Source organism: Glycine soja, chromosome 1, assembly GCF_004193775.1.
Source record: "Glycine soja cultivar W05 chromosome 1, ASM419377v2, whole genome shotgun sequence".
NCBI lineage: Eukaryota > Viridiplantae > Streptophyta > Magnoliopsida > Fabales > Fabaceae > Glycine > Glycine soja.
In genome coordinates this window covers 48,686,347-48,713,298 of record NC_041002.1, presented here as the reverse complement: position 1 = coordinate 48,713,298, position 26,952 = coordinate 48,686,347, and the positions used below count along the sequence as shown (strand labels likewise).

At 33.3% G+C, this 26,952-nt stretch overlaps 3 protein-coding genes across 6 annotated transcripts; 1 reads left to right on the top strand and 2 right to left on the bottom strand.

Annotated features, from left to right (window-relative positions):
* The first annotated feature begins 662 nt into the window (after positions 1–662).
* On the top strand, positions 663–9,214 carry LOC114418042 (protein phosphatase 2C and cyclic nucleotide-binding/kinase domain-containing protein-like). Of its 4 annotated transcripts, XM_028383182.1 has the most exons (16): positions 680–1,563; positions 1,679–2,346; positions 3,827–3,958; positions 4,075–4,305; positions 4,482–4,607; positions 4,787–4,849; positions 5,288–5,370; positions 5,828–6,059; positions 6,135–6,445; positions 6,562–6,637; positions 6,713–6,779; positions 7,238–7,515; positions 7,613–7,678; positions 7,861–7,982; positions 8,312–8,468; positions 8,577–9,214. In XM_028383182.1, exons 1-16 carry the CDS (start codon positions 1,200–1,202, stop codon positions 8,823–8,825), a joined length of 3,225 nt encoding a protein of 1,074 aa, XP_028238983.1. In that variant the 5' UTR covers positions 680–1,199; the 3' UTR covers positions 8,826–9,214. The 4 variants fall into 4 exon arrangements, with proteins under 4 accessions (XP_028239006.1, XP_028238998.1, XP_028238991.1 ...); XM_028383190.1 differs by lacking the exons at positions 4,482–4,607; positions 4,787–4,849 and having other exon boundaries at positions 679–1,563; positions 8,577–8,933; XM_028383197.1 differs by lacking the exons at positions 7,613–7,678; positions 7,861–7,982; positions 8,312–8,468; positions 8,577–9,214 and having other exon boundaries at positions 672–1,563; positions 7,242–7,297.
* A 3,560-nt stretch (positions 9,215–12,774) lies between these two features.
* LOC114418034 (E3 ubiquitin-protein ligase ATL42-like) lies at positions 12,775–14,530 on the bottom strand. The gene has a single exon (XM_028383171.1). It carries the CDS (start codon positions 14,310–14,312, stop codon positions 13,032–13,034), a length of 1,281 nt encoding a protein of 426 aa, XP_028238972.1. The 5' UTR covers positions 14,313–14,530; the 3' UTR covers positions 12,775–13,031.
* Positions 14,531–17,337: 2,807 nt separating this feature from the next.
* On the bottom strand, positions 17,338–20,742 carry LOC114418028 (ninja-family protein mc410-like). Its single transcript, XM_028383158.1, has 4 exons — positions 20,642–20,742; positions 20,353–20,515; positions 18,589–19,697; positions 17,338–18,218 (listed from the first exon to the last, which is right to left on the bottom strand). The coding sequence occupies exons 3-4, from the start codon at positions 19,577–19,579 to the stop codon at positions 17,722–17,724; spliced, it is 1,488 nt and encodes a 495-aa protein (XP_028238959.1). The 5' UTR covers positions 19,580–19,697; positions 20,353–20,515; positions 20,642–20,742; the 3' UTR covers positions 17,338–17,721.
* Between the last annotated feature and the right edge of the window lie 6,210 nt (positions 20,743–26,952).

The following is a 26,952-nucleotide window of genomic DNA, read 5'->3' as shown; positions in this document are numbered from 1 at the left end:
AATTGATACAGAATTATTTTAACTTATACTACTGGTAGACAGGGATATGATCGAAGAAAGCTATACTTAATTTGGAAATATGCGAGTCCGAGAAGTAGAACCAAACACACAACTAAACACACATATAATTGATAATTTTAAGTATATAATAACTGTGGGTTAAATATTTTTTAATTTTTTTTTATTACATACTTGAAGTTCATATAACAAAATACCCGTCTTTTTTTTTCTAAACCTAACTCTTAAGAAAAATATATAATAAATATAATTTGAGAAAAAAAGTTATACATTTATAGTGTAAAATTTTTCATAAAATTATTTCATCATAATTTTTTTATGTATAATAAATTTATTAATTTTTAAAATAATTCAAACGATAATTTATAATTTATAATTAAATAACAGATCATATCATGCATACTTATTTACATCCTACTCATATAATTCTTAATGATAAGGGGAACTGGAATCTTTAAGTTTATGTTAGAAGTCAAAGTATGTCTCACAAAATTTGATTTTTTTGAATTAACTAAAGAACTAATCATGTATCTAAACTTAATCAAACATGTAAAGTTTCTCATCATAAACCGTAGGCTTACATACAGTGCCACTATTCTGGTAATGCCATCTCTTGGCCCCTTTCCAAAATTGCTTCTCTCATCAATTCCCCTTTTCCTCTTCTTTTGACTCTCTCTCTTTAACCCAACCACACCATTTTTGCCACATCCAAATCCAATCCAATCCACGACTACATCAAATACCACGCCCCATCAACTAACTAAACTCCAATTAGTAACAACCATTTTTAAGAAAAACCAACCAAAAACACAAAACCTATCAATTTTCACAAATTTCTCCACACTGCAACATTGACAATATAATTTCTTTTAATTACTCATCATTAATTTCATCTCCCAAATGCATCATCATCATCATCATCATCATCATCATGCTCATTTATTGCAAAGAATTTGTGGCTCCCCCTCCTCTCAAAATTCCTTCCTCCTAAATCACATAATAATAGGTAATAATAGGTGATTTATTATAAATTTTTTTGATAATATTTTTAATTTGCATGGATAAAAAAAATTAGGACGCAACTTTTAGTTCACCACACTAGTCTCTCTCTACTCCAACTCCTTGATGCCAATTTTAGCACCAGTGTTGTTTCCTCCATTTTTTTTCTTCTTCTCCTCTCAATGGGTTGCATTTACTCGCGAGTCTGCATAGGCGACAATTGCAGAGGCTCCAGCATCAACGGAGACCCCATCGCGCGAAACGACGTCGCCGAAGTCGTGAATTTCTCCCCTTCCTCTTCGGATGTTGAAGAAGGCGAAATCAGAGACCAATTGAACCAATTGAGCATCACCAGAGACTCTGAAGCTGGAATCCGAAGACTCGCTAGGGTTTCCGCGCAGTTTCTTCCACCGGACGGTTCCCGAATCGTGAATGTTCCTTCCGGAAACTTCGAATTGCGGTACTCGTTCTTGTCGCAACGAGGTTACTACCCCGATGCACTCGATAAAGCTAACCAAGACAGTTTCTGCATCCACACACCTTTTGGTATCGTTTCTCGTTAAATTTTTGTGTCTTTCTATCGCTGTTTCTATTTCTGTGTGTTCTATGCTTCGATTCTTTCTCATTGTGAGTGAGAGTGAGGTTCTTTTTACCTGTACAGGTACGAGCCCTAACGACCACTTCTTCGGCGTCTTCGACGGCCATGGCGAGTTCGGAGCTCAGTGTTCTCAGTTCGTGAAGCGGAAACTGTGCGAGAATTTGCTCAGGAACTCCAAATTCCGTGCTGATCCTGTTGAGGCTTGTCACGCGGCGTTTTTAGCGACGAATTCGCAGCTGCACAACGATGTTTTGGACGACAGCATGAGCGGGACGACGGCGATTACGGTGCTGGTGAGAGGGAGGACGATATACGTGGCGAATTCCGGCGATTCGAGGGCGGTGATCGCGGAGAGGAGAGGGAAGGAAGTTGTGGCCGTTGATTTGTCGATTGATCAGACGCCTTTTAGGAGTGATGAGCTGGAGAGGGTGAAGATGTGTGGGGCGAGGGTTCTTACTATGGATCAGATTGAGGGGTTGAAGAACCCTGATGTGCAGTGTTGGGGCACTGAGGAAGGTGATGATGGTGACCCTCCGAGGTTGTGGGTGCCGAATGGGATGTATCCGGGGACGGCGTTTACGCGGAGTATTGGTGATTCCATTGCTGAGACTATTGGGGTTGTGGCAAATCCTGAGATTGTTGTGTTTGAGCTCACACAGGATCACCCTTTCTTTGTGCTGGCCAGTGATGGGGTGTTTGAGTTTTTGTCTAGCCAGACTGTGGTTGAAATGGTATGGAAGACTAGATCTCCCTTATTGTTATGTCTCTTGCTTTTCTTTTAAGGCAGCTTTATTCTTGTGCAAAGGCAAATAATATTCCTTTCTCTTTCTTTTTATTTTTCTTTTCTTTGGGGTTTCTGTTGTTGAAAATTGCTTTTTTGGTCTACTAAAGAAGTTTGGTGGCTAGGTTATTATTTCGTTTCAGTTGCAATCACGATCTGGCACAATTAATGTTAGTTACTGTGTCTCTCTCGGTTCTGGAATTAGAATTAGGAATTAGGGATTAGGAATCTTTCTTAAAATTAGGAGAATCAACTTTTGCAACTCGGGACTTTTTGAATATTCACTCCTGGGCATAAATAAAGCCACAAGGCAGTTATGGGAAACACAATTTTCCATATAAAGGCGTGGAGAAAGAAATCTACAGCTGATAATTCTGGAAATTGAAATTATACTCCATCCAAATACCCCACACTTCAGCATCAGAAGCCACAGTTCCAAAGCTCTTTATTATTCCTTATACTCTCAAAACCTTTATTTAATAATGGGAACCTTTGAGTGAGTATTGTTAGGAATAATCACTTTTAGTGATAATTCACCAAAACATATTGTGGCTTTTTTATTTTTTTTTATATAATTTACAAAGTAAGAGGGAGAAATTAGTCTTTTCATTATGAAGCTGTTTGTATGTTTCAAGCAAGATTGGCATTTGTAGAATTGCAAGCACACTATCCAATTGAAACCAAGCACACCATTTTGTGACTGAAGTTGATTCCAAGGAGAGAAATGATTTTTAGGAGGGTGCAATGCTACTGCAATAGTCCCGACAAGTATTAAAATTTTATTAGTTTCACTTTTAAAATTGTTGAATTTAATCTTCTGTTATTAGTGCAATAATCAACTAGTCATGGGTTATGCTCAAATTGGTTAATATTTTGTGGCTTAATTCTTGTCTATAATTAAGTCTAATAATTGAAATGTGTAAGAATGAATTGAAACTTAATTTTGAGACACAAATTATTTAATTGCATGATGCTTTTGGTAATCCATTTCAGTGCCATAAGCATGTGTTTATCTAGTAAATCTTTCTCCCTCATGTAGGGTAAATAAGGGTATTAAAAAATCAGTTTTTTGGGGGAATGATATTTTCTTTTTCCGTCGAGGTGCTTTATTATTGTCAAGCTGTCCTGTTAATGTGGAATGTACCGGGCATGCCTTCATTCATAGAAGCTTGGTCAGAAATTTCTTATGTACAGACTAGTTTGACACATCAATGACCTTGCAACCTATCTTTCCAAAGTCTAAATTGAATCATGAAGCAAACCCTTATAGATTTCTGACAATGATACGTGTAAATGATGGCCAAGTGACATGTGTATTTGGTCTTAAAACTAGGTTTTGTAAATTTAATTTAAAGCAACTTTAAACCTAGATTTGGTTTATCATCCAATTTAAGTCATATTTTGTCTCTTAATTGCCGTTATGTTTCTAGGTTGTGAAATTTAAAGATCCTCGTGATGCTTGTGCTGCAATTGTGGCAGAATCTTATCGGCTCTGGCTGCAGTATGAAACTCGTACAGATGACATTACAGTCATCATTGTGCATGTAAATGGACTAACTGAAGTATGGTACTTTTCCTTTTTTTCCTGCTTCTATTCATTTATATTTTTTCCAAGAAACCGTCACATATTCATTTTCCCTTGTTCATTTTTAGTAACTAATCTAGTCTTTCAATTTAGTCTGCTGTTGGTCAGTCAGCAAGTTATGGTGATGTTTTGCGAAACCCTGTGCCTCAAGTTGTAGAGGTGACAGGTTCAGAATCCCCTTCCACCTTTGGTTGGAGCGCTAGAAACCATCGTGTAAGGCATGACTTGTCAAGGGCACGCCTTCGAGCACTTGAAAATTCCCTAGAAAATGGTCAATCCTGGGTTCCTCCATCTTCAGCCCATAGGAAGACATGGGAAGAAGAAGTAAACCCCCTATTCATCTTTTGCTATTACAATTTATTTAACTCCTCTGGTTTTAATTTTTTTAATTAACATTAACAACATTGGTATGCTAGTATAAAGTATTAAATTTAGTTTCTCCCATTGGAAAGTTCAATAATTGTGAACCTTTGATGGCGCTTCATCTACATATGCCCCAGGCACACATAGAGCAGGCGTTGCATGATCATTTTCTCTTCCGAAAACTTACTGATTCTCAGTGCCATGTTTTATTGGATTGCATGCAAAGAGTGGAGGTCCAACCTGGGGATATTATAGTCAAACAGGTCAGTTTTCTAATTGAAACTTGAAAATTCTTGATTGCTATTACTCTTCAACCTTTGTAGATTTCTGGGGCAGAAAAAGAAGTTGGAACTTGCCGTTGGATCTTGTTAAGAAATTCTCTTTATTTTGGCTTTGTTTATATTTGTTATTGCAGAATTGTGACAATAGTTATACTTTGCAGGGTGGTGAAGGTGACTGTTTTTATGTTGTTGGTAGTGGAGAATTTGAGGTCTTGGCGACTCAGGTTTATAAACTGTGTCATTTGATTGCAGTATTGATTTGTGATGGGTCCACAGATATTCATTTAGGAAAATATTGAAAATCATCCTAGCCAGAGGCAAAGGCAAGGGTCGTGGCACCTGCAGGCTTCGAAAACTTCTATAAATATTTCTTCTCAGCTTTCCAAGCCACTAATTTTTCATTCATGATAAAGTTGGTCCCCAAGATTTAACCTCTTTGAAAACCAGCTTTTTGTTATTTTTAAACCCCTCTCCACCACTTCAGCTCTTATAATTGGCTTTGCCCTTGGTATAGTCAAGATGAAATCTCGGTTCAAGATCTAGGGTCATATAATGAATGCTGCTTGTACCTGGTCTTTTGACTCTTTTCTGATATTTTGGTTTGTTTCTGTATTGTCAATGAGGGTGTTACATTTCTTGTTCAACTTTTATTACAATGGCAGGAAGAAAAAGATGGGGAGGTACCTAGGGTTTTGCAGCGCTACACAGCTGAAAAACTTTCATGCTTTGGAGAACTTGCTCTAATGTTAGTCACTCAATCATACTTTTTACCTTCTTGTGGTTCTTCTGCTAAATTGAAGTAGTTCTTTTTGGCATGAGAAACATCTTGCTGTGAGGCAATTCAAGTTTCCTCTAGATTAGGAATTGATTTTGTTGAGGACTGTTATCTGGACAGGCATATAAAGTTTAACTATAATTGCAATATTCCAGAATATGGGAAATATTATATAAATTTCCCAACCCAATTTTAAGCACTTAATATGATGCTTTTGCAATTTTATTTTTCTTTTTTGTTGGCATTATGTGAAGCCATTTTTATGAGGGTGAGTCTTGACACAATAGTAAAGGTTTAGTGAGGTTGTTTTTTTAATTTAAAGTCATGTTTATGTCTTATATTTTTTCAGATGTAGCTGCCATGACAATACTAGTTTTTTTGCCTTGCAGATTTTTAACATATTGTTTTTCCCAAAATGGCATTACAGGTATAATAAACCCCTCCAGGCTTCTGTACGTGCTGTAACAAAAGGAACTCTTTGGGCTTTAAAACGAGAAGATTTTCGAGGGATTTTAATGTCAGAATTCTCTAACTTGTCATCATTGAAGTTGCTTCGGTCTGTAGATCTCCTTTCAAGGTTGTCAATTTTACAACTCAGTCAGATTTCTGACTCCCTTTCTGAAGTTTCCTTCTCAAATGGGCAGACAATAATAGACAAAGTAAGCTTTTGCTTGGTTGCTTTTGTCCATTTATTTTCTGTTCCTTTCCTAATGATATTCAGTATGTCTTTGCAGAATGAAGTCCTTGCATTGTACATTATCCAGAAGGGACGAGTGAAAATCACTTTTGATTCTGATTTATTGACTGGTCCAAATGCCTACAGCCTCAAGCCTGAAATCCAAAATGAGGATGATGCACAGAGCGGAAAAGAACTGTCAATAGAGAAGCCCGAGGGAAGCTATTTTGGTGAATGGGCCCTTCTTGGTGAAAATATTGGTTCCTTGAGTGCTGTTGCTGTGGGTGATGTTGTATGTGCTTTACTAACAAAGGACAAATTTGAATCTGTTATTGGCTCCTTACAAAAGATTTCTCAGGAAGATCACAAGTACGTTTTAATATGTGCTTATGTTAGGCAACAGCTTTGTGGTTTCTGCTTATTTGCTTATATACTGCACTTTAAAACAAAGTTTCATATCATTGGCACCATTAATATAATCATAGGTCAAGGGATTATTCCAAGGAGTTGACTACAAATTATGATTTTTCATCCCTTGATAAAGTCCAGCTCTCAGATTTGGTAAGAGCTTTCTGTTGCTTTCCAATTCATTGGGCATGAGATCCTCAAATTAGCTCATGGACCTTTTTATTGTAGGAGTGGAGAAAGACGCTATATTCCACTGACTGCTCTGAAATAGGGCTTGCAAATTTAAGAGATTCAGGTAGATAAATATTTCTCCAATTTCTCACTTAAAATATAACTAATGAATGCTTTAATCCAGGAAATAATTGATTTAAATTAATTCAATCCTTCAATTTTTTACTTTTTACTTGGAATGAATCAATGATTCCATCAATTCAATTCCCAAATCTGACTCAATCAAGTCCTTTTATAGAGTAAATTAATATAAACCTACCTGATCATTGTAGGATTAGTTTCCCTTCTTAATTAATCAAATTTGAAGAAAGTGGATGTGAAAAATATTTGAAAGGACTAAATGGATGTAAATCTAATCTTTTAGTGGCCAAAAATATCAACATTTTCTTAAAATAAATTACTTCATTTTGTTCTTTGGTATCTTATTTGTCTTTTCCTACATCAATTAATAGCATTTAATTGTAATCTATACTGAAATAGTGTATGTTGGAATTTGTTTTTGCTAATGAAACATTGCTGCAGAAAGTTTGCTTACTTTGAAGAGATTTTCTAAGCCAAAGGTGAAAGGGCTAGGAAAGGAATCACAAGTCTTGAAAGAGAAAATTTTGATTAAGGGTATGGGCTCGTCAGCCTGTATACCACAGGTTTTATGCACTTGTGCTGACCGCATGTATGCTGGAATACTGCTAAACACTCGCCTTGCTTGCCCTTTGTCTTCCATACTTTCAAGTCCTTTTAGTGAATCAGCAGCGCAGTTTTGTGCTGCTTCTGTTGTTATTGCCTTGGAAGACTTGCACAAGGTCTTGTATCTAAATAACTTTTTGTATTCTTTTTTGCCTTTTTTGGCTAGTGGCTAAGGTTCCCTTTTCCTTTATGCATTTCATACTTGAATTTCAGAATGGTGTTCTCTACAGAGGTGTGTCACCTGATGTTTTGATGTTGGAACAAACTGGACATATACAGGTTTGGGAACTTTTGTTTTATTGCTTTTCATGGTATCCATGTTTATCAGCACTATTACTGGTGAATCTGCCATGGAGTTATGGCAGATGATATTGCGGCAAATGATGGATGCATGATAGCCATGCCAAAAACTATAAAATATGCATAATATATGTGATCAATTATTTTTGTACTGGTTGCAGCTGGTGGACTTCAGATTTGGAAAACAGCTTTCTGGTGAGAGAACATTCACAATTTGTGGGATGGCAGATTCACTGGCTCCAGAGATTGTTTTGGGAAAAGGCCATGGTTTCCCTGCTGACTGGTATAAATAAAACCTTGTCCAAACACATTGATTCTCTCCTTAAACCACACAATTCCTCTTGTCAGTAACAAATTCCTTTCTATATTTCCTAAGATATAAAGATAACGTGAAATAACATAATATTTGCTGAATGAAAAATTAAAAATTCCTTTGAATTGTAACCAATATGATTGTAATTACACCTGACTTGCATTACATCAAATTGGATCGAACAGTATTAGCATACATTGGCAATGGACAAGCTCTGAATCTCTAGCATGTAAAGCATTTATGGTTGACTTACGTTCCTTGATAGCATTTTGTGGATGTCATCATTGTTGATTATGCAGGTGGGCGTTGGGAGTTTTAATATATTATATGTTACGTGGTGAGATGCCATTTGGATCATGGAGAGAAAATGAACTTGATACAGTTGCCAAAATTGCAAAAAGAAAGCTACATCTTCCCGAGACTTTTAGCCCTGAAGCTGTTGATCTCATCTCCAAGGTATTGCAAGAACTAAGACTCTCTCAAGATACTGTGTAGTTTGCATGGCTTAAAATGACATCTATGCATACTTATTCTATTTGTGTTTTATTTAACTGATTGGTTCAGCTACTTGAAGTGGAAGAAAGCACTAGACTTGGTAGCCAAGGTCCTGATTCTGTCAAGAGTCACCCATGGTTTAATTGTATTGAATGGGAAGGGATTAGACACCACACCTTTCCCGTTCCGCAGGAAATTATTTCTCGTATAACACAGTACTTGGAAGTTCATTCTGAGGATTGTAGTACTGGTTATCTGGGTTCTCCATTGCAGGAGGTAAAAGAACTTAATGTGCCTGAATGGCTTGAGGACTGGTAGAAGAATGACCTTTACATTTTGTCTTCTTTTTGAAGTTTGGCTTTGCACCAGTATTTACCTTTGCTTATTCGGACAAATTGCAATCCAAGAATGCAGTTAACCAGAAAATGCAAAGAGAGCAATAGATGCTGAATATTCCCTATAGTTTGAATCTTTTAGTTGCAAAATGGGTAGGGTAGGTTTATTATCTTATTCATCTCCTCCCTTTTCTAATTTTTTTTGGGGGTAATTCCTCTCCTCTGTAAATATTATATATGTGTAAATGATTGAATTTGTTTTCATTTTCAATTGCAATTCAAGCAATTTAGTTTTGTCATGGAACAATATTCATATTAACACACAAAATGTAATCTTATTTTTGTTCTTCCGGAACTTGTGGTTGTGTCCAATTCGAGTTTACCGGGTTCATTAACAATATTCATATTAACACACAAAATGTAATCTTATTTTTGTTCTTCCGGAACTTGTGGTTGTGTCCAATTCGAGTTTACCGGGTTCATTTATATTCATACTCCATAAAGTCTAATTAGCTTTTGGGTGTATTTCAGTATTTCTACCTGGGTTAATTTTGGCATACCCGGGATATTTACACAATGCAATATACAGGGTATGTTTGGAGTATAGTTTTAGAAGGGGTTGGAAAGGAAGTCAATTTTATTTATAAATTAAAACTATATAAAAATTATAAATGTAAACAAAACATTTGGATATTAAATATATGATTCATTTATTTCTTTTATTTTAAAAAAAATTAGGTTTGATATGTTTTTGTCTCTATAATATAACCCTTCTTGTTTTGGTTCTTGTAAAATTATTTTCTTAGGTAATCCTTGTAATTTTTATTATTATTTTGATTCTTGTTATTTTTTAACAGAAACAAATGTAACAACTTTTATTCACAAGTTGTTTAACTTATAAATATTTTCACTCTCATTCTCTCTCAATACAAATGTTGAGTAACTCATGAAGAATAGTTATTTATATAAATAATTTTAACCAACTCAAAATCACATGTGACATGTTAAAATATTTTTTTTAAAGAAAATCTCATTATAAATGGTAAATATATGAACTCATGCATTTATTAATGTATTTATGTAGTGTATTTATAAATTTTAATTTTTAAAATATTTTATTTATAATATAAAGTAAGAAAGTTTTGATACACTTTTTTTCACCTAGTAAAAGATTACTTTAGAAAATTTCTTTTTAGTTATTTAATAAATTATGAAGTATTAATTAGTAAGACATTTAATAGAATGTGAATCTTAAATGTTTGTATATTATTAGGTATTGGCATAAAAATAATAGCTTTTAATGGTCTCATTAATAAATATTTAAATTCATGCATTTATTAGTCAGTTATTATGCATTTAACTTCTATCTTTTATAAACTAAAGAAATTTTTGGTGCATTTTTTCGTTTAATAAAAAAAGTACTTTAGATAATTTCTTTTTAGTTATTTGATTTTTTATTTTTTTTAATAAACTATATTAACTAGTTAAAATTTAATAGAAAGTAAGTTTAAAAGCATATTTATTATTAGATATCGAGGGGATAATGAGTTTTAATAGTATCATTAATAAATGTTTGAATTTGTGTATTTACTAATGGGTTATTATGCATTTATTTATTATATTTATAAATTTTAATTTTTAAAATAAAAATCAAATTTTAAAACAAAATAAAAAACTAACGGTTTTAATCTGTAATTACATTTTTATTTTCTTATCACAAAAAAAAATCTGTAATTATTTTTTATTTCAGATTATCTTTGGTATAAAAGTGTGATGGTTTTTAAAAAAGTATTAATATATAATTATTGGATAATATATATATATATATATATATATATATATATATATATTATAATTATGTGTCTTGCATAATAATAAAAATTTATATTTATATCATAAAAAACTAATAGCCATTAAATTAAATAAGCATAATAATATTTCTTTTCCAACAATTAATTAGTACACGACTAAGAGTGATTATAATATGAGATGTAGTTTACTGAAATTATTATTATGATATGATATGCATGCTTGATAGTAAAATTATTAATTATGTTTAAAAATTTATTATAATATACATGAGTAAAAATAAATACTTTATTTTATAAAAATAATTTATTATAAATTTAACAAAAAAATATAATACTTTTTATTATACATTATTATTTTAACAATAACCAGTTATTCACTTATTACATTTTATATATCTTTTAAGTATATATTAACGAGGTGACATAATTTTATAGCTCAGAATTTATATATTATAAATAAATTTTATTATCATGTCTTTCTCCTCTTTACTGCATCTGTTACCGTCTACCCATATACATGAGGAAACCTTTTCGAAGTGTTGGCGAAATTTTCAAATTACTAATAAATTATGCTCAATTCAAAGTTCTCCCCATGAATTAAAAAAACATAAGGTTGTCCTTCCAATTTTCAGTAACATGTTGAACTGTTTGTCTTTCCTGCTTTCAAGCAAATACATGTTCAATTTAGTGCTTCTTTTCTGCTTTTTTTTTAATTTAATATATATATATATATATATATATATATATATATATATATATATATATATATATATATATATATATATATATAATATGTGATGATGGCCATCCAAATTGAGTGATCTTTCATACCAAGATGCATCTTAAGAAAAAAGAAGAGCATTCGCAATAAACTTGTTAAGATAGAAAAAGGAAAGAAAAATGGAAAAGAGAAATAAAATGTACTTTGACAATCAAATCGTTGTACTTACAAATTATACCCTATAGCTTAGCCAATTAAGGTCACTTAAAAGAACATAATAACATCGAGATTACTAACGTCATCACATGCCTAATAACTAGATGTATTCATTACTTTGTTTATTATTTAATCGCTTTTCCCCATAATCCCAACTAAAATATTCAATATTTTAATCTGATAATGCCAATAAGGAGACTTACCCCTTGAAAAAATGTAACCAATATTAAACTACATTGACAAATGTAATAATATTTATATAAGCTAATGTTAACAATTAATATATCATGACGAATTGGCGATCAAAAACAGACCTCTCGTCTTGACTAATATACTCTTAAAATAAAAAATTTCTGCACCATATAAGCACCTTGCTTTGTAAGTACCTAGCCGACTCATTTTGCATAACACAAAAACTATTGAAAGAGCAGACAAAGTGTGTAAAAACTGGGTGATGTAATTGCTGAGGTCACATTTGACAATGACATCCTTTATTTTGCCATTAAGACAATGGGATAAGACTTGTTTCTTGCGTATTGTATTGCATCTCTTGCGCCATGAATTAATATGCACATTTCAGACAGAAGAAACTGACAAAAACTACCACTCACTTTGAAAAACTTCTTGAGGTTATACATATTATAAGCCATTATTCAACCTAATGACATAAATTACAAACTTAATTAGTTTTAATTTTCTATTGGTTGACTTGATACAAATTGGTTAATTTATAATTTGCCTTTGGTTATTAGATTTAATCCATTGGAGGAAAAATTGAAGAGAAGAGGAGCAAAAAACTTTGGAGGGGTTAGAAGTTTGAGGATTGGTTATGCATATAAAATTTAACTTGCTTAATCAAATTTTAGTCTTTTAGTTTATTGAACTTTTTCCTCTGGCTTAATAAAAAGGAGTTAATGAAAAAGAACTTGTTTGATTTATGAAACCAAGGAGGTATTCAGCTAATTGTCCCTAAGTTCAGTTGTTAATAATGTGCAATGCTTATGCGTTGAGCAAAAAAGAATGAAAGAGATGTATAAAATATGATCAAGATGACCATATTTAAGTTAAATGGCTGACACACACATATACACAACATTATTGAGCACAGAGGCATGAAGCTGTCTTCTATTATTCTTGTTGAAAATCAATAGAAAATTGATTAGGAAATGAAAAAGAAGACACAATTTTAAGTCTACAAGGGTTTCTATTATTCTGGTCACAAGGGGTCCTTAAATTCTCTGTCATAGAAAGATTAACAAAGTTTTTATGCAGATCATAAGAATTAAAAAAATAGAGAGATTGAAACAAAAACAAGGAACCTGTACCTGCTTTACTTAACTAAATACAAATCAACAAAAAAACAACATAAAATCTACATGTAGTTGTTAATCAAGGACTGAAACCAAACATGTGTACCTCAGGAAGGTTGGATTGGATTGAATTATACATCTAATGGCTGTTGTTTATTCTGAGATTGTTGAGACCTTCTTTCTCTATTCACAAACCATTGAGCTGTTCTTCTTGCAATTGGAAACCAAATCTGCCTCATTCTTTCCTCTTTAAGGTTGTTTTGAAGGGAAGAAGAATCCTTGAAGACCCTCATTTTCATGCCTAAATCTCCAAATCTAGAGACAGCAGTGATTTCTGACATTGACCTTTTCTCACCGGGATTCGCATACTTTGGTGCATGAGTTGATTTCCCTGCAGAATCTGATGTAAAAAGAAGATGCTTATCTGAAACTGATTTGATGTTGTTCAGTACACCAACTTTGCTCTCAAATGAAATCTTCCTCTCCATCTCCTCCTTAATATTCATAATTTGCTCATTTTCCACCACCCCTCTTGTACTAGACATCATGTCAGCATTTGATTCCAAGTTGCTGAATCTGTTGCTTGATGCATCGTTCAGCATCTCCGAATTCAGAAACATAAGGTCTGAAGAACTCACGTTGCTCCACCTGTGCTTGAACACAACATCAGATATAGTAATCCTGTGGTTGTGTTTGTGATATCCCTTCTGATTACCATCACTATCTTCTGCTCCTTTTTCAATGAGGAATTCTTCTTCCTTGACGTACTTTCCCGTTTTCCGAAAGCTGCTTCCAAAACTGAATCTTGATGAACCATGATGCTCTTCCTCTCTCTGGACAAAGATCTCTATGTTAGATTCTTCACCTACCTCTGACTGGTTTGCTAGCCTCCTTAAACTGTTTGAATATGTGAAGGTTGTGTGGTCCTCAGGGTTGACTCTGTGCCTGCAAATAGGACAGCTAGAGTGTTTTTCAAGCCAGTGGTCTATGCAATCAATATGAAAAGCATGCTTGCACTTTGGTAGAAGTCTGAGAATTTCAACATCTTCAAACTTTGATAAGCACACTGCACACTCCAGCCCTTCCTTTGACCCTTTGAGTGAAGAGAATCTGAAGAAGGGGAGTGATTCTATGACATTCTTGTCAATTCCTGAGAATCTAGATCTTGATCTAACAAAAGGGAGTTGATTTTCTGTGTCTCCAACGGGCGAAGAAGCGCAGCGTTGACAGAATTTTGCATACATGAGAAGAAAGAATGTGAGTAAGAACATGACACCAAGGATTCCTATGACAACAGCAAGGCTTGGTTGGAAATTGGAGACAGCATCTCCTGAAGGTGCAGCAGTCTGTGCTCTAGCATGGAAACACAAGACTGAGTGAACCAAAAGGATAACACCACAAAGTTGATTCATGGTTCTTGTTCTCCTCAAGCATTCTGCAGCAAAAGTGCTAATTGATGATGAGTTGAAAACTTAGGAATTTATAATGGGATGGTTGGTGTGCATGGAGACATTATTCATTATTCAATGATTCATTGATCCTCCCCCAAGTAGCAACCCTTCCTTATGTCAGTTTTTTCTTGGTTTCTTCTCAGGCTACGTTTTGCGTCTGAATTTGATTCTTCATTTAAAATATTAAGGACTCATCTGTAGTGACACAAGGTGGTGGGGTTGGTCTACAATTGTATTTATACAATTGTATTTAACTCCGATTTTTGACTTGGAAGGCGTGTCCTAGTGACACATGGTATAAATATGACAAAGCCAAATTTCTAGTTTAATCCTTACGCCACCTTGCTGCTGATAAGACATGGAACATTACTCCTTAATTTCACCTTGTACCTGAATTTTTGAACTGAACCCCGTTTGGTTTCTTCTGTACTACTTAATCTGATTCATGAAAAATTCCATATCTTTCAGTAACTTGGTAAATTAGCATTTTAAAAAATAATTTGATAGACATGCATGATAAAATTTAAAAGTTTTTACTGGTTAATCAATCATATCTCTTTTTCAATATATGACTTTTTAAGATAATTATCATAAAAGTCGATAATTTTTTTCTACATGATAGTTTTGATAATTAAGTATATGTTTATATTGAAGTTTAAGATGTGCTTGTTTTAATTCAAATTTAATGGATAAAAACAAAATAAAAGTAAAAATACGGGCCCCAATCCTTTGACAAAATTACTTTTTTCTCAAAAGTATTTTTTCACCTGAAAATCAAATAGGGAAGACAAAAGTCATTTGTCAGGAGCGTTCAGGAGCGCTTAACCAATGGCTTGATGACCAAAGGGTGCAGAAATACCCTTGAAAACCCCAAAAAAACAAATGTCAAAAGTAATTATCACCTAGGAAGCACGAACATCTTTCTTGTTTAAAGTGTTGCCGTGTATAACATGTTTTTGACATGACACTCTCCGACGTCTTTTTTATGAAATGTTTAATTTAATTTTTTTTTTTTTTTGCTTGAATACTTAACTTGACACATTTACACAATTCATACACTTTAAAAAATATAGAAAGTTGGTTTAAAAGATAAATATACTATCAATTTAGATATTTTATTATATATTATTCATATTTTATTTTATTAACATCTTTATGTTTGTGTATGTATATGGTATCCCTATGTTTTAGATTTTAGATATTAATCCTGTTGAAATATTGTGTCGTGTTTGATGTAGGTATTAGAGTCCGTGATTCATATGTTATCACATCACATCCCACGAGTGAAGGAGTTAGGTTCAGTCAACCTTTGCAGCTTAGGCAAACCATCAAAGACATGGATCTTAACACACCAGAAAAATGGCACACGCTTTTAAAAGATGCTATTATTATGATCTAATTATCAACCTCTAAAAGTACAAGAAAAATTAGATTGACAAGAAAAATAAAAGATAATCTGATCTGGCTGCATCTAGTGTGGAATATTTGGTGACTGATATATATAGCTTTATCTAGAATTAATATAATATCAATGCTCAATGATGATCATGAATCCTCTTCACTAACCTTCCTAACAACCTGTTATATTCCTATCAATTCTTATATTTTATCAATAGAGGCCAAGTTAACTGTATTAGTTTCGCTGACCCTGCAAAAGAAGAAACTTAAAAAAAAAGTGTTGAAAAACGATGTTAACAAACGAATTCCAAGTTTGATTTAGTCAATTATAGTACAGCAATCAATAAAGGACATGCTTGTCTTGCTGCTGCCTAATCAAAGCTGTAATGTTCCAAGACTTCGTAGCAAAGAAGTAGAAGGTAATGTTAGACGTTTGGTCAAAGCAATGTTTTGTTTTTTTCCTTGCTTGTACGGTGACAACACTAGGGGAAAAGATAATGCTAATGATACGTGATAAACACGAAATAGTTATGGGTGAAATTATTGCCGTTTGGAACATTGCCCTATTTAAACTCTTAACATTAAAAATAGTAATTGCTAGATTTGGATGATTATTATTTATTATATGTTGCTAGATGAGGAAAAATGAGTAAAAGTAAGAGTTTAATTTTGATAAGTATTATCAATGTTGAATCACGTGTAACCACACTTTGAAACACATGGCTAGATAATAGTGTAATTGTGCTAAGAAAACAAAATAATATTAATAATAAAAAAGAGTTTAATACCTAGTAAAACAATTTTACATTATAATAACTTATCATTGAATTATTTTAAAATAATTATTTTAAAAGTTAATAAACTTTATCATGTATAATAAATTATAATTAAATGATTATGTAAAACTTTTTACATTATTAATGCATAACCCATTTTCTCATAAAAGAAAATGTGTAAGATTTGAAGCTCCATAGCTAGAAATAGAAGCTGGCCTAACAACTCTTCGTCTCTTTCTTATTGATACCGATCTTCGTTTGGGCATGGAGAAATCAAAGAAAAATGGCAGTTAGTTCACCAGTGTCATTAATTCCCTTGAGAAATAGAGGGGTCTGGAAGTGAATTTTGCCCATACCCTTTTCACTGGCCTTGTCACGTTTCTAGAATGGGGAGTTTGGAAGAGAAAGGCATCGGTGGGAGTGGAAAATGGGTGCAGATTTTCTGGAAACTTGACGTTTAGTGATGAACAATATTCAATGCAACGAGCAATCAAAACCACACGTATTGGATGAGCCAATGTAAAGAGGCATATGCATGACGTTTGTTGTGTTCCTGCAAGTACGTTGCATCTTCAACTACACACGAGTATCTATCTTGTGCAATCATAGTAAAGTTACTTAACTCATTTTTAGTACCCCAACATGCCATATGACATTTAAAAACTTTTACCTAAATTTTCTTTCTACTCCTAATAGTATAATATTTAATGTCTTAAAATAAGTTATACAATTATCTTCCCATTTTCAAGTACTGTCATCAATTGTCGTTCGTTTATATAAGCAATCATTACTTATAAGAACTGCTAAGTCAATTGTACAAGAACTAGTTCTTAAGTTTAAGAACTCCATAAACAACTCCCTTGGAAATGCTCTAAGAAAAGCTAAAAAAGAATTGCTACAAGGGATTGGTCATCCTCACCTTTTGAAATCCTGTTTGGTGCACAACACTTCTTAGCAATCTGGAAACATTACTATACTATTGATCCTTAGACAGATAATGCTAGCTGGGCCACTATTAAATACAACTGCAAACTTGATTGCATTGGCTGCAAGTAAATAAAGCGGGATAGCCAAATAAGTTATTAAAGTGTATACAGAAAAATGGTAGGAATCTCATTCATCTATACAAAAATTAAAGCTCGATTTCCCTGATTCTCCTGTTGAGAACTTTAATATTAAGGTACAACGGTACAAGATTAGCTGTGGGAAGAGGCAGCAGGATTGCCGTTTGCTACTGTCCCCAAAACTGCATTGCCCTCTGCAGCGGCCTGGTCTTCGTTTGCATGGCGAACAAACTCCTCAGGGGTCATGTGAGAACCATGGCATGCACAGACAATTCTGACTTGGTTAGTGCTGTATTTATAAGTAACACCAGAAATTGTCCTTCCATTTGGACCTGAACCTGAGGTGGATACCCAAGGCAGATTTGGGTAAGAACCACATCCACCAAATTTCACATCTGCAGCAAGACCTGGCTTAATATTTGAAAAATCAATGATGGCACCTTCTCCTGTTGATTGGCCTGATACATCTTTGGCCCTAAGGTTTGTGCTTCTTGCTTTCACATCTTCAGGTTGTGAGGAGGAGCCTTCTTCATTGACACGCTGTTTACCATCTCCTTTGGTTCGTTCTAACGGCCTTCCTTCATAAGGCATGGCCTCGGATATATTGTTTGAGATTACTTGTAGTGCAGCTATATCCACACATTAACAATATAATGTCATTTCCACTAAAAGTTCGGAAGATCAATCTTGTAATTTTTACAATTATCAACGAACAAATAGAGCTTGTAATTTTTACAAGAATATATTAAACTGCAATCTGAACAGAAAAGCAAACATTTATAACCTTTAACTTTCCTGACATAAAAGTTTAATATTTCAGTCTTACAGGAGATCTAACATATATGGTTTTATTTATCAAGCTTGTAACCATGATGCATTTCAGAATATATACACAATCCAAAACATTTTAACAATTTATCGATCTGACATGCACATCTTGGAAGTTTGAGTTTGGAAGATCAATCATTTAGCAATATAAACCATTCATACAACAAGTACCTGAGTTAATTGGACCTCTGCCAACAAAGGAAGGGTGTAACTGTTGAGGACGAGAAACCAAACCCCATGAGTTGTCCTTCTCCAACATGGGAAGCTGAACAGGTGAATATCCAAACATCACAGGCAAATTCCCATTACTCACAGATTGGGCTCCTAAGTGTTCACCAGTTGCAGTAGGCATCACATGCATCACTCCAGGTATCTGAGGGCTTGGTGCCCCAACAGAGCTGGACTCTTTTACTGAAGGGTAAGGTACATTCATTGTATTTACAGGTTGAACAGAAAAGGAAGCACCATAGGTCATGTTAGCATGCTTAAAATCTTTTTCTGATGACCCAGTAAACCTCTTCTGCCCACTAAAGTCAGTAGCATTTGAGTCAGCACTTCCACGAATCTCTTTTGCTGCATCGGAAGAAGCACTAACTCTAATAAATCCTTTGGAACCATCACTGTGGTGTGAGATGGGCCTGGAGGTGGAGTTCTCAGTCTCAGAGTCAGCCACATCTTCATTTTCTGCAGTCGAACCCTCCTCTGTTATAGATATATGAGAGGCTCTAGCCCTGTCATGTAAATCGGCATGAACATCACTGTCATGCTTCTTTTGATCACGTATCTCATCAAAAGGCATTTTTCGCTTATTTGCTGCCTCTGACCTTTTATCTTCCTCAATTTCAACAGGTTTATTACTGTTTGCAACCAGAAACCCTCTCCCGTTTAAATTCAAAGAAGCGTTGTCTTCTTTGGCCTTTGAAAGGTCACTAAAGAAGTTCTCCTCAGGCTTTGGGGAATCAGTTCTTCGAGTCCCAGTAATAGATTCAGGCTTCTGAGGAACGTTATCAAACATGCTCTTAAAGTCATCCACCATTTTGCCACCCCTACCAACTTCTTCAGCCCTAGTATCTGAGGAGCTACCATTCTTACCCTTGGGTTTGGCTGATGAGCCTCCAAAAGATAAACCCAAGCTGAGCTCAAGCCCACTCTCATCCTCCATATTGTAATCTGAGCCTATCAAAATTCAAAACTGATCAAACTACTTGCTTGCCTTATCTTCCATGCTACTCCCTACTCATTAGCCCACCTTTTCACCATAAGTAACCATCCTCAGATATCTGCAATAAGTTTGCAGTCAAACAAAGCAAGCCATTATCAGTGGCATAACACAGGTTTACCGAATATCTGTACCTAAGTTTGAAGTCAAACAAGGCAAGGCATTATCTGGCATATCACAAGTTTACGGAATGAAAAATATTAACAAAATCATGGTTTTCACTTCGGATAAAACAGATACAGTTTCTTAAGTATTGTTTGTGCTGTTCTTCAATCAGAATCCAAATTTCATCTCAGTAATTCATGTAATAAAAAGTTTACATTAAAGGATTATGCGGATTATCAAGGTGAAATTCCAATTCTGATTGGAGAAAAACAAAACAACACCTAAAGGATTGTATCTAAGTTTTCTTCTCTCACTAAAGGTAAGAGACATAAAAACAAAGAACTCGTTCCTGTCTATATTATCAAGGATGGGACAGATTTCATTAATATAAAATTCCATGTGGAAGCTTAAGACTCCCTTGAACCATCATACACCATCTAGAGTATGTTATAGTCAAACAAACAACAAATTAGTAATTAAAAAAAAATCCAGCAAAACCAAACACTTTCAAATAAAACTTCAAAATGTACTGCAGATTAGAAAAATTACAAATATTCAAAATAGACTCAAAACAGAAGAAAAAGAAAAACGTATCAAATGAAAGACCTCACCTCACCCCCGAATCCTGATCCAAATCTTCCCTCTCAGTCTCACTCTCTCCGAGCAAGCTCTTTTTTTTTTTCCTCTTCAATTTGGAAACTTTAGTGTCCCAAAGGGTTCCTTGAAGATTAAGAAAAGATGGGTAAGGCTCCGATCGGAGATCCAAAGCTTACCCTGCGAAATGCACGATGCGAGAAGGAGACGGATAAAAAGCACATAACAAGGAAATTAGGGTTCACATGGCAATGATAGAAAAGTGGAGAAGATCAATAGCATAATAATAGGGGAAAACTGGGATACCTGGAATTGGGAAGAGGAATGATAAAAAAACCCTAGGTCAGGTCTGCATCTCTCTGTATCAGTGGAAGATTGAGACTGTAGAGAAAATGCTTTTAAAGGATAACATTTATATATATATATATATATATATATATATATATATATATATATATATATATATAATAGTAATTTCCTAACGTTCGCATGCCAATGTGACGTTGGATTCCATTTATTTTAATGATGATATATACACTTTTTTTTTATGACAGATATATACACATTATTGTTTAGTAGGTGGGTGCAGTTGATTAAAAATTGAAGTCTAAACTCTAAACTACTTTGGATTGGTTGAATCAGATCTATCAATTATTTTTAGTTAATTCAACACAAATCAACCAAATTAAAGGTTGAGATATATTGATAATTTTATATTATTGTAAAAGTATTTTATTAAAATCGAAATAACATTTAGAACTGGAAAAAATAATTAGGATAGGGCTATAGATTTAGTATGATAAACATGGAATTATAATTCTTAACTAATACTATTATTAACTCCTATAAAAAAACTATACTACTATTAACTAGTATTAATTTTCCTTAAAAAAATATTATTTTTTTATTAATAATTATAAATTTATAATTTTCTGTTGTTTAAAAGAATAGTAAATTCAGTTCATTCGTTATATTGGAATTGAGATTGTGATTTTGCATGTTTAGTTCACTAACTCATGATTTTAGCAAGTATATCAATGATTTTAATTTTTCCTATTAGTGATAAATATGAATTTTTTTTCTTGTCTATACGCATGAATTAAGATTCAAATCCTAATTATATTTTTAAGAAATCAAAATCTCAAGTGAATTAATTGTTGCTTGTTGTCATAAATATGATATGATAATTAAGTTTACAAAATACGAAAAAGATAGAAAAATTTCTACATAGGATAATTTTTATATATATAGTGAAAGTCTACTATTGAATTTAATTTTTTTCATATTAAAGTATAATCTTGTATACAACTATACAAGGATCTATTATATAAGATATAATATGTTCCCTAAAAAAATAAGATATAGACTGTATAAACGTTTGAGATAATTTTTTTATTTATAAGAATTGAATAATTTAAATTATGATCTAAAATTATTTAATGAAAACTTCTTTTAAAATATAATTTAAAGTTATTTTATAGATATAAATAATTGAGATAAATTGAAACATATAAGCAATTGAGATAATTAAATATATATTTTTAATTAATTATGAAATATACTTATAAATGAGAGAAGAGATAAAATATTTAAAAATTTCGATTAAGGAAATGAAAAGAATTCTCTAAGTTATGTATTTTAATACTAACATAGATCCACTGTGTTAGCGTTTAACATTTTTTTCCTGTGGACAAAAATATCATTCTTCTTTTATTTATGTCAATATAAATTAAAGGACAACAATATAATTTTAAAACATGCATGGTTTCTTTTTGTTGAGGCTGCAACACGTTTCCAGCAAGATTCTTTGCTTCTTGTTGCAAATTCTTGAGAGTTGCATGGATGAGAAATCCAATTGTAAACGTGGGAGGAGAAGAAGTTTCATCTTCTGTTCTTTGATCCCATCGTCCAATTTTCTTCTTTCATGCAAATCCCCCAATTTCGACCCTGGCATCAACCTCCTCGGTCCCTTTTTCGTCACTAATGTTGTGTTTAAATATTTAATTTCCTTGAATGTTAGTTGTTTCCAATTTTTTTACTCTTAATTCATTTTATGGGCTGCCATTGGCATCGTGATACAGTGTGCGAGCAAGTGCAATTCCTCTTCACAACCGGAAGAAAGAGAAAAGGAGATTTGAGATCATTTTTAAAACATTAAAAAAATAAAATTACTTAAATATCCTTTTCATATGTCTTGTTCTATTTAAAGAAACAAGGGTAATTTTGTCCAAATGAAAAAGGTGTGAGATGCTAGCATACATCTTCTATTTTTAGAGTCATCCCCAAAACTCCCCAAACTCCCCAAACTTTCAAAGGAACATCATCAAAAATGATAACAATAAGTACTTCCAAATTAATTAATGTTCGAAGATAGTGATCAAAACTCAAAAAACACATCTGAGATAGGTTTAGTATCCGGAAAAGACATAAATCCAATGAATTTCAAACACGGGAAAACACCCTCCAAATTATATTATCAAAGACCAACTGCCCCGACCTTCTACTAGAAGAAAGAGGTGAAAGTAATTTTAAAAGTTTTAGTGCAAATAACATCTATGAGTGGAATATAGATGTCCAAATGGAGTATAATATCATGAATACACTCCAACATATGACCATAGTAGCCACAACCTGCCAAACATCCCATGAATGTTCGAAAGAAACCATTATTGATATCCTAGTAGCAGGATTTTCCTTGAAAGGTTGGTAGGATAACTATCTCACTAATGAGGAAAAATAAAAAATTTACAGCCTAGTTAAGATAGATCTCAATGGAAAAGTCATTACTAATGATGATAATAAGGAGATTCGTGACGTTGTTAATACACTTATATTTACAATAGCCCAACATTTTATTGGAAACCCGTCTCTTTGGAAAGATAGGTCTACAAAATTACTATCCAATCTTAAGTGTAGAACATCAGCAGATTTTAGGTGGTACAGAGATACCTTCCTAACTAGAGTCTACACCAAAGAAGATAGTCAACAACCTTTCTGGAAAGAAAAATTTCTAGCCGGTCTTCCAAGATCATTAGGAGATAAGGTTAGAAACAAAACTCGTAGTCAGTCTGTTAATGGAGACATTCCATATGAAAGCTTAAGTTACGGTCAATTAATCTCTTATGTCCAGAAAGTAGTCTTAAAAATATGTCAGGATGACAAAATTCAAAGGCAATTAGCCAAAGAGAAAGCCCAAACAAAGAGAGATCTACAATCTTTCTGCGAACAATTTGGACTATCAGTCTGTCCAAAACAAAAGAAAAAACAAAATCTTAGAAAAGAATCCCATGAAAATAAAACTATCCACAAAAAGAGATTTCCAAGAAGGAGATACTCAGCACAAACCATCAACCAGCAAGGAGATGGAAACTCCTAAACCAAAATTAAAATCCAAGATAACATGTTACAACCGTGGAAAACAAGGCCACATTAGCAAATACTGTAGGTTAAAGAGAAAATTAAGAAACCTTAACCTAGAACTAGCCATTGAAGAGCAGATTAATAATTTGCTCATAGAAACCTCAAAGGGAGAAACAGACACTTCATCCTCCATACTCTCTGATGAAAATCTCAACATAATACAACAAGATGACCAACTACCATCTATGGATGATGACAATGAAAGACAAATCAACACTCTAACAAGAGAACAAGATCTCTTGTTTGAGGCCATCAATTCCATACTTGACCCCAGGAAAAGAAGGTTTTCCTGGAAAAATTAAAGAAAACTTTAGAAACCAAACCTAGACAAAAAGATTTTATCACAAATAATAAATTTGATGTTAGTAACATATTCAAAAGGTTAGAAAATGCTTCGGCAAAACCAACCACAATCCAAGATCTCCAAACAAAGATTAATAATTTAAAAAAAGAAGTTAAGGAACTTCGTCAGCAATAAGAAATTTATCAAATCATCCTTTCTTAGCTTGAAGGAAGCAGTGATTCAGAGAATACTAAAAAGGATGAAGAAAATGAAACTGAAAATCTAGAAGATGAAATGTTTATGAGATTAATCAACAAGATTAAAATCCAAAAATTTTACATAAACATTAGAATCATTATTAATGATTTCGTCTTAGACACAATGGCCCTATTTGATACAGGGGCTGATTCAAACTGCATTTTAGAAGGATTAATTCATACAAAATTCTTTGAAAAAACTTCAGAGAAACTAAGTACAGTGAATGGATCTAAATTAAAGATCAATTACAAACTATTTAATGCAATCATTAAAAATCAAGGTCTTAGGATTAATACAAACTTCCTTCTGGTGAAAAACCTTAAGAACGAAGTAATCCTAGGAACTCCCTTCATTATAGCCATGTTTCCCATCTAGATATCTAAAGAAGGAATAACTACAAATCATTTAGGAAGAAAAATTAATTTAATTTTTCTACTAAACCAATTTCTAGAAACATAAATCTTATAGGAAATAAGATTAACCAAATTAACTTCTTAAAAGAGGAAGTATCATTTAACAACATCCAAATACAACTGGAAAAACCCCAAATAAAAGAAAAAAAATCCAATCTTTGTTAAGTCATATTGAATCAATTGTCTGTTCCGATTTGCCACATGCATTTTGGGATAGAAAGAAACATATTGTCGATCTCCCTTATGAGAAAGACTTTAGGGAAAAACAAATTCCCACAAAAGCTAGACCAATTCAGATGAATGAAGAACTCCTTCAATACTGTCAAAAGGAAATCAAGGATCTGCATGATAAAGGCTTAATCTGAAAAAGCAAAAGCTCGTGGTCTTGTGCGGCTTTTTATGTCAATAAACAAGCTGAAGTTGAGTGGGGAACACCTCGCTTAGTCATAAACTATAAACCTCTAAATCAAGCCTTATAGTGGATTAAGTATCCTATTTCAAACAAAAAAGATTTGCTTAACAGATTAAATTCTGCAAAGATATTTTCCAAATTTGATATGAAATCTGGATTTTGGCAAATCCAGATCCAATAATCAAATAGGTACAAAACAACTTTTACTGTACCTTTCGGGCAATATGAGTGGAATGTAATGTCATTCGGTTTGAAGAACGTCCCTTCAGAATTTCAAAAAATCATGAATGATATTTTCAATCCTTATTCAAAATTTGTCATTGTCTACATAGATGATGTTTTAATCTTTTCTCAAAATATTGACCAACATTTTAAACATCTTCAGACTTTCATCCATATCATCAAACAAAATGGTTTAGCGGTCTCTAAATCAAAAATCAATCTTCCAAACTCAGATTAGGTTCCTTGGTCATAACATATATAAGGGAACAATCATTTCAATAGACAGATCGATAGAATTTGTCAGCAAATTCCACAACCAAATGTTAGACAAAACCCAATTACAAAGATTTCTTGGTGGTCTAAATTATGTAGGAGAATTTGTTCCATATTTAAACAACATTGTCAAACCACTGCATGATAGGCCGAAGAAAAACCCGCCTTCTTGGTCTAACCTCCATACTCAAACTGTCAAAGACATCAAACTTAAAGTCCAATCCATAAAATGTTTGTATCTCCCTATCCCACAGGCATTCAAAATTGTTGAAACTGATGCATCCAACATAGGTTATGGTGGTATCCTTAAACAAAGAATCCATGACCAAGAGCATGTCATTGCATATACATCAAAACATTGGAATTTTGCACAACTAAAATATTCAACTATTAAAAAAGAATTTTTAGTAATTGTTTTGTGCATTTCCAAATTTCAATCAGATTTATTAAATTAAAATTTTTTAATCAGGGTTGATTGTAAATCAGCCAAAGATATTTTACAAAAGGATGTCAAAAATCTTGCCTCAAAACAAATTTTTGCAAGATGGCAAGCAATTTTAAGTGTCTTTGATTTTGAAATAGAATATATCAAGGGCACCTTAAACTCTCTGTCTGACTACCTTACCTGTGAATTCTTACAGAAAAACGGTGATGCCTCCTAAGGCAGTAGAGACCTCCCTGAGAGGAGGCCAAAGCTCAGGAAAAGGTTTCAAGCTGGCTCTACCAGAGCCAACTACCAAAAAAACATCTTCAGTATCTTTTGGGTCATCAACCCAGGCTGGGTCTTCCACTCAGAAAACCAAAATTGAAGGGTCATCGACCCAAATCATCTTTGTCAAACCTGAGTCATCCACTCAGGAATCTCCTAAACCGGCAACCGCCAAACAAACATCAGCCAACTATACTTGGTCAATTCAAACATTTTAGGCTCTTTAAGAAATGGGTATGACTAAATTCCCAAAAATAATTAAAAAATCTTAGGCAGACATTGCCTCAGAATCTGACGACGATTCTGAAACAAATTTACAAAACATGATCCAAGATGTTCCAATGACCAAAACAATTATCAATTCTAAAGGGAAACAAACCCTAGCCAAAACTCAAACACCACCCACCAAACAAACTAACAATTATATTTACAAAAACAAATTTTCAACTATTTTGCAGATGGAATCTGAATTCTGGGATAAGAACCCATTTAAGGCAACAGCCAAGGCGTTCCCGACAGGATTTCACTTCAAACCAACTGCCATCAACAAGTCAAGAACCTTCTATTAACTAATATTGGTAGACTCAAATTCAGTGTCTATCAAGCACTTCAAAGACCCAAAGGATC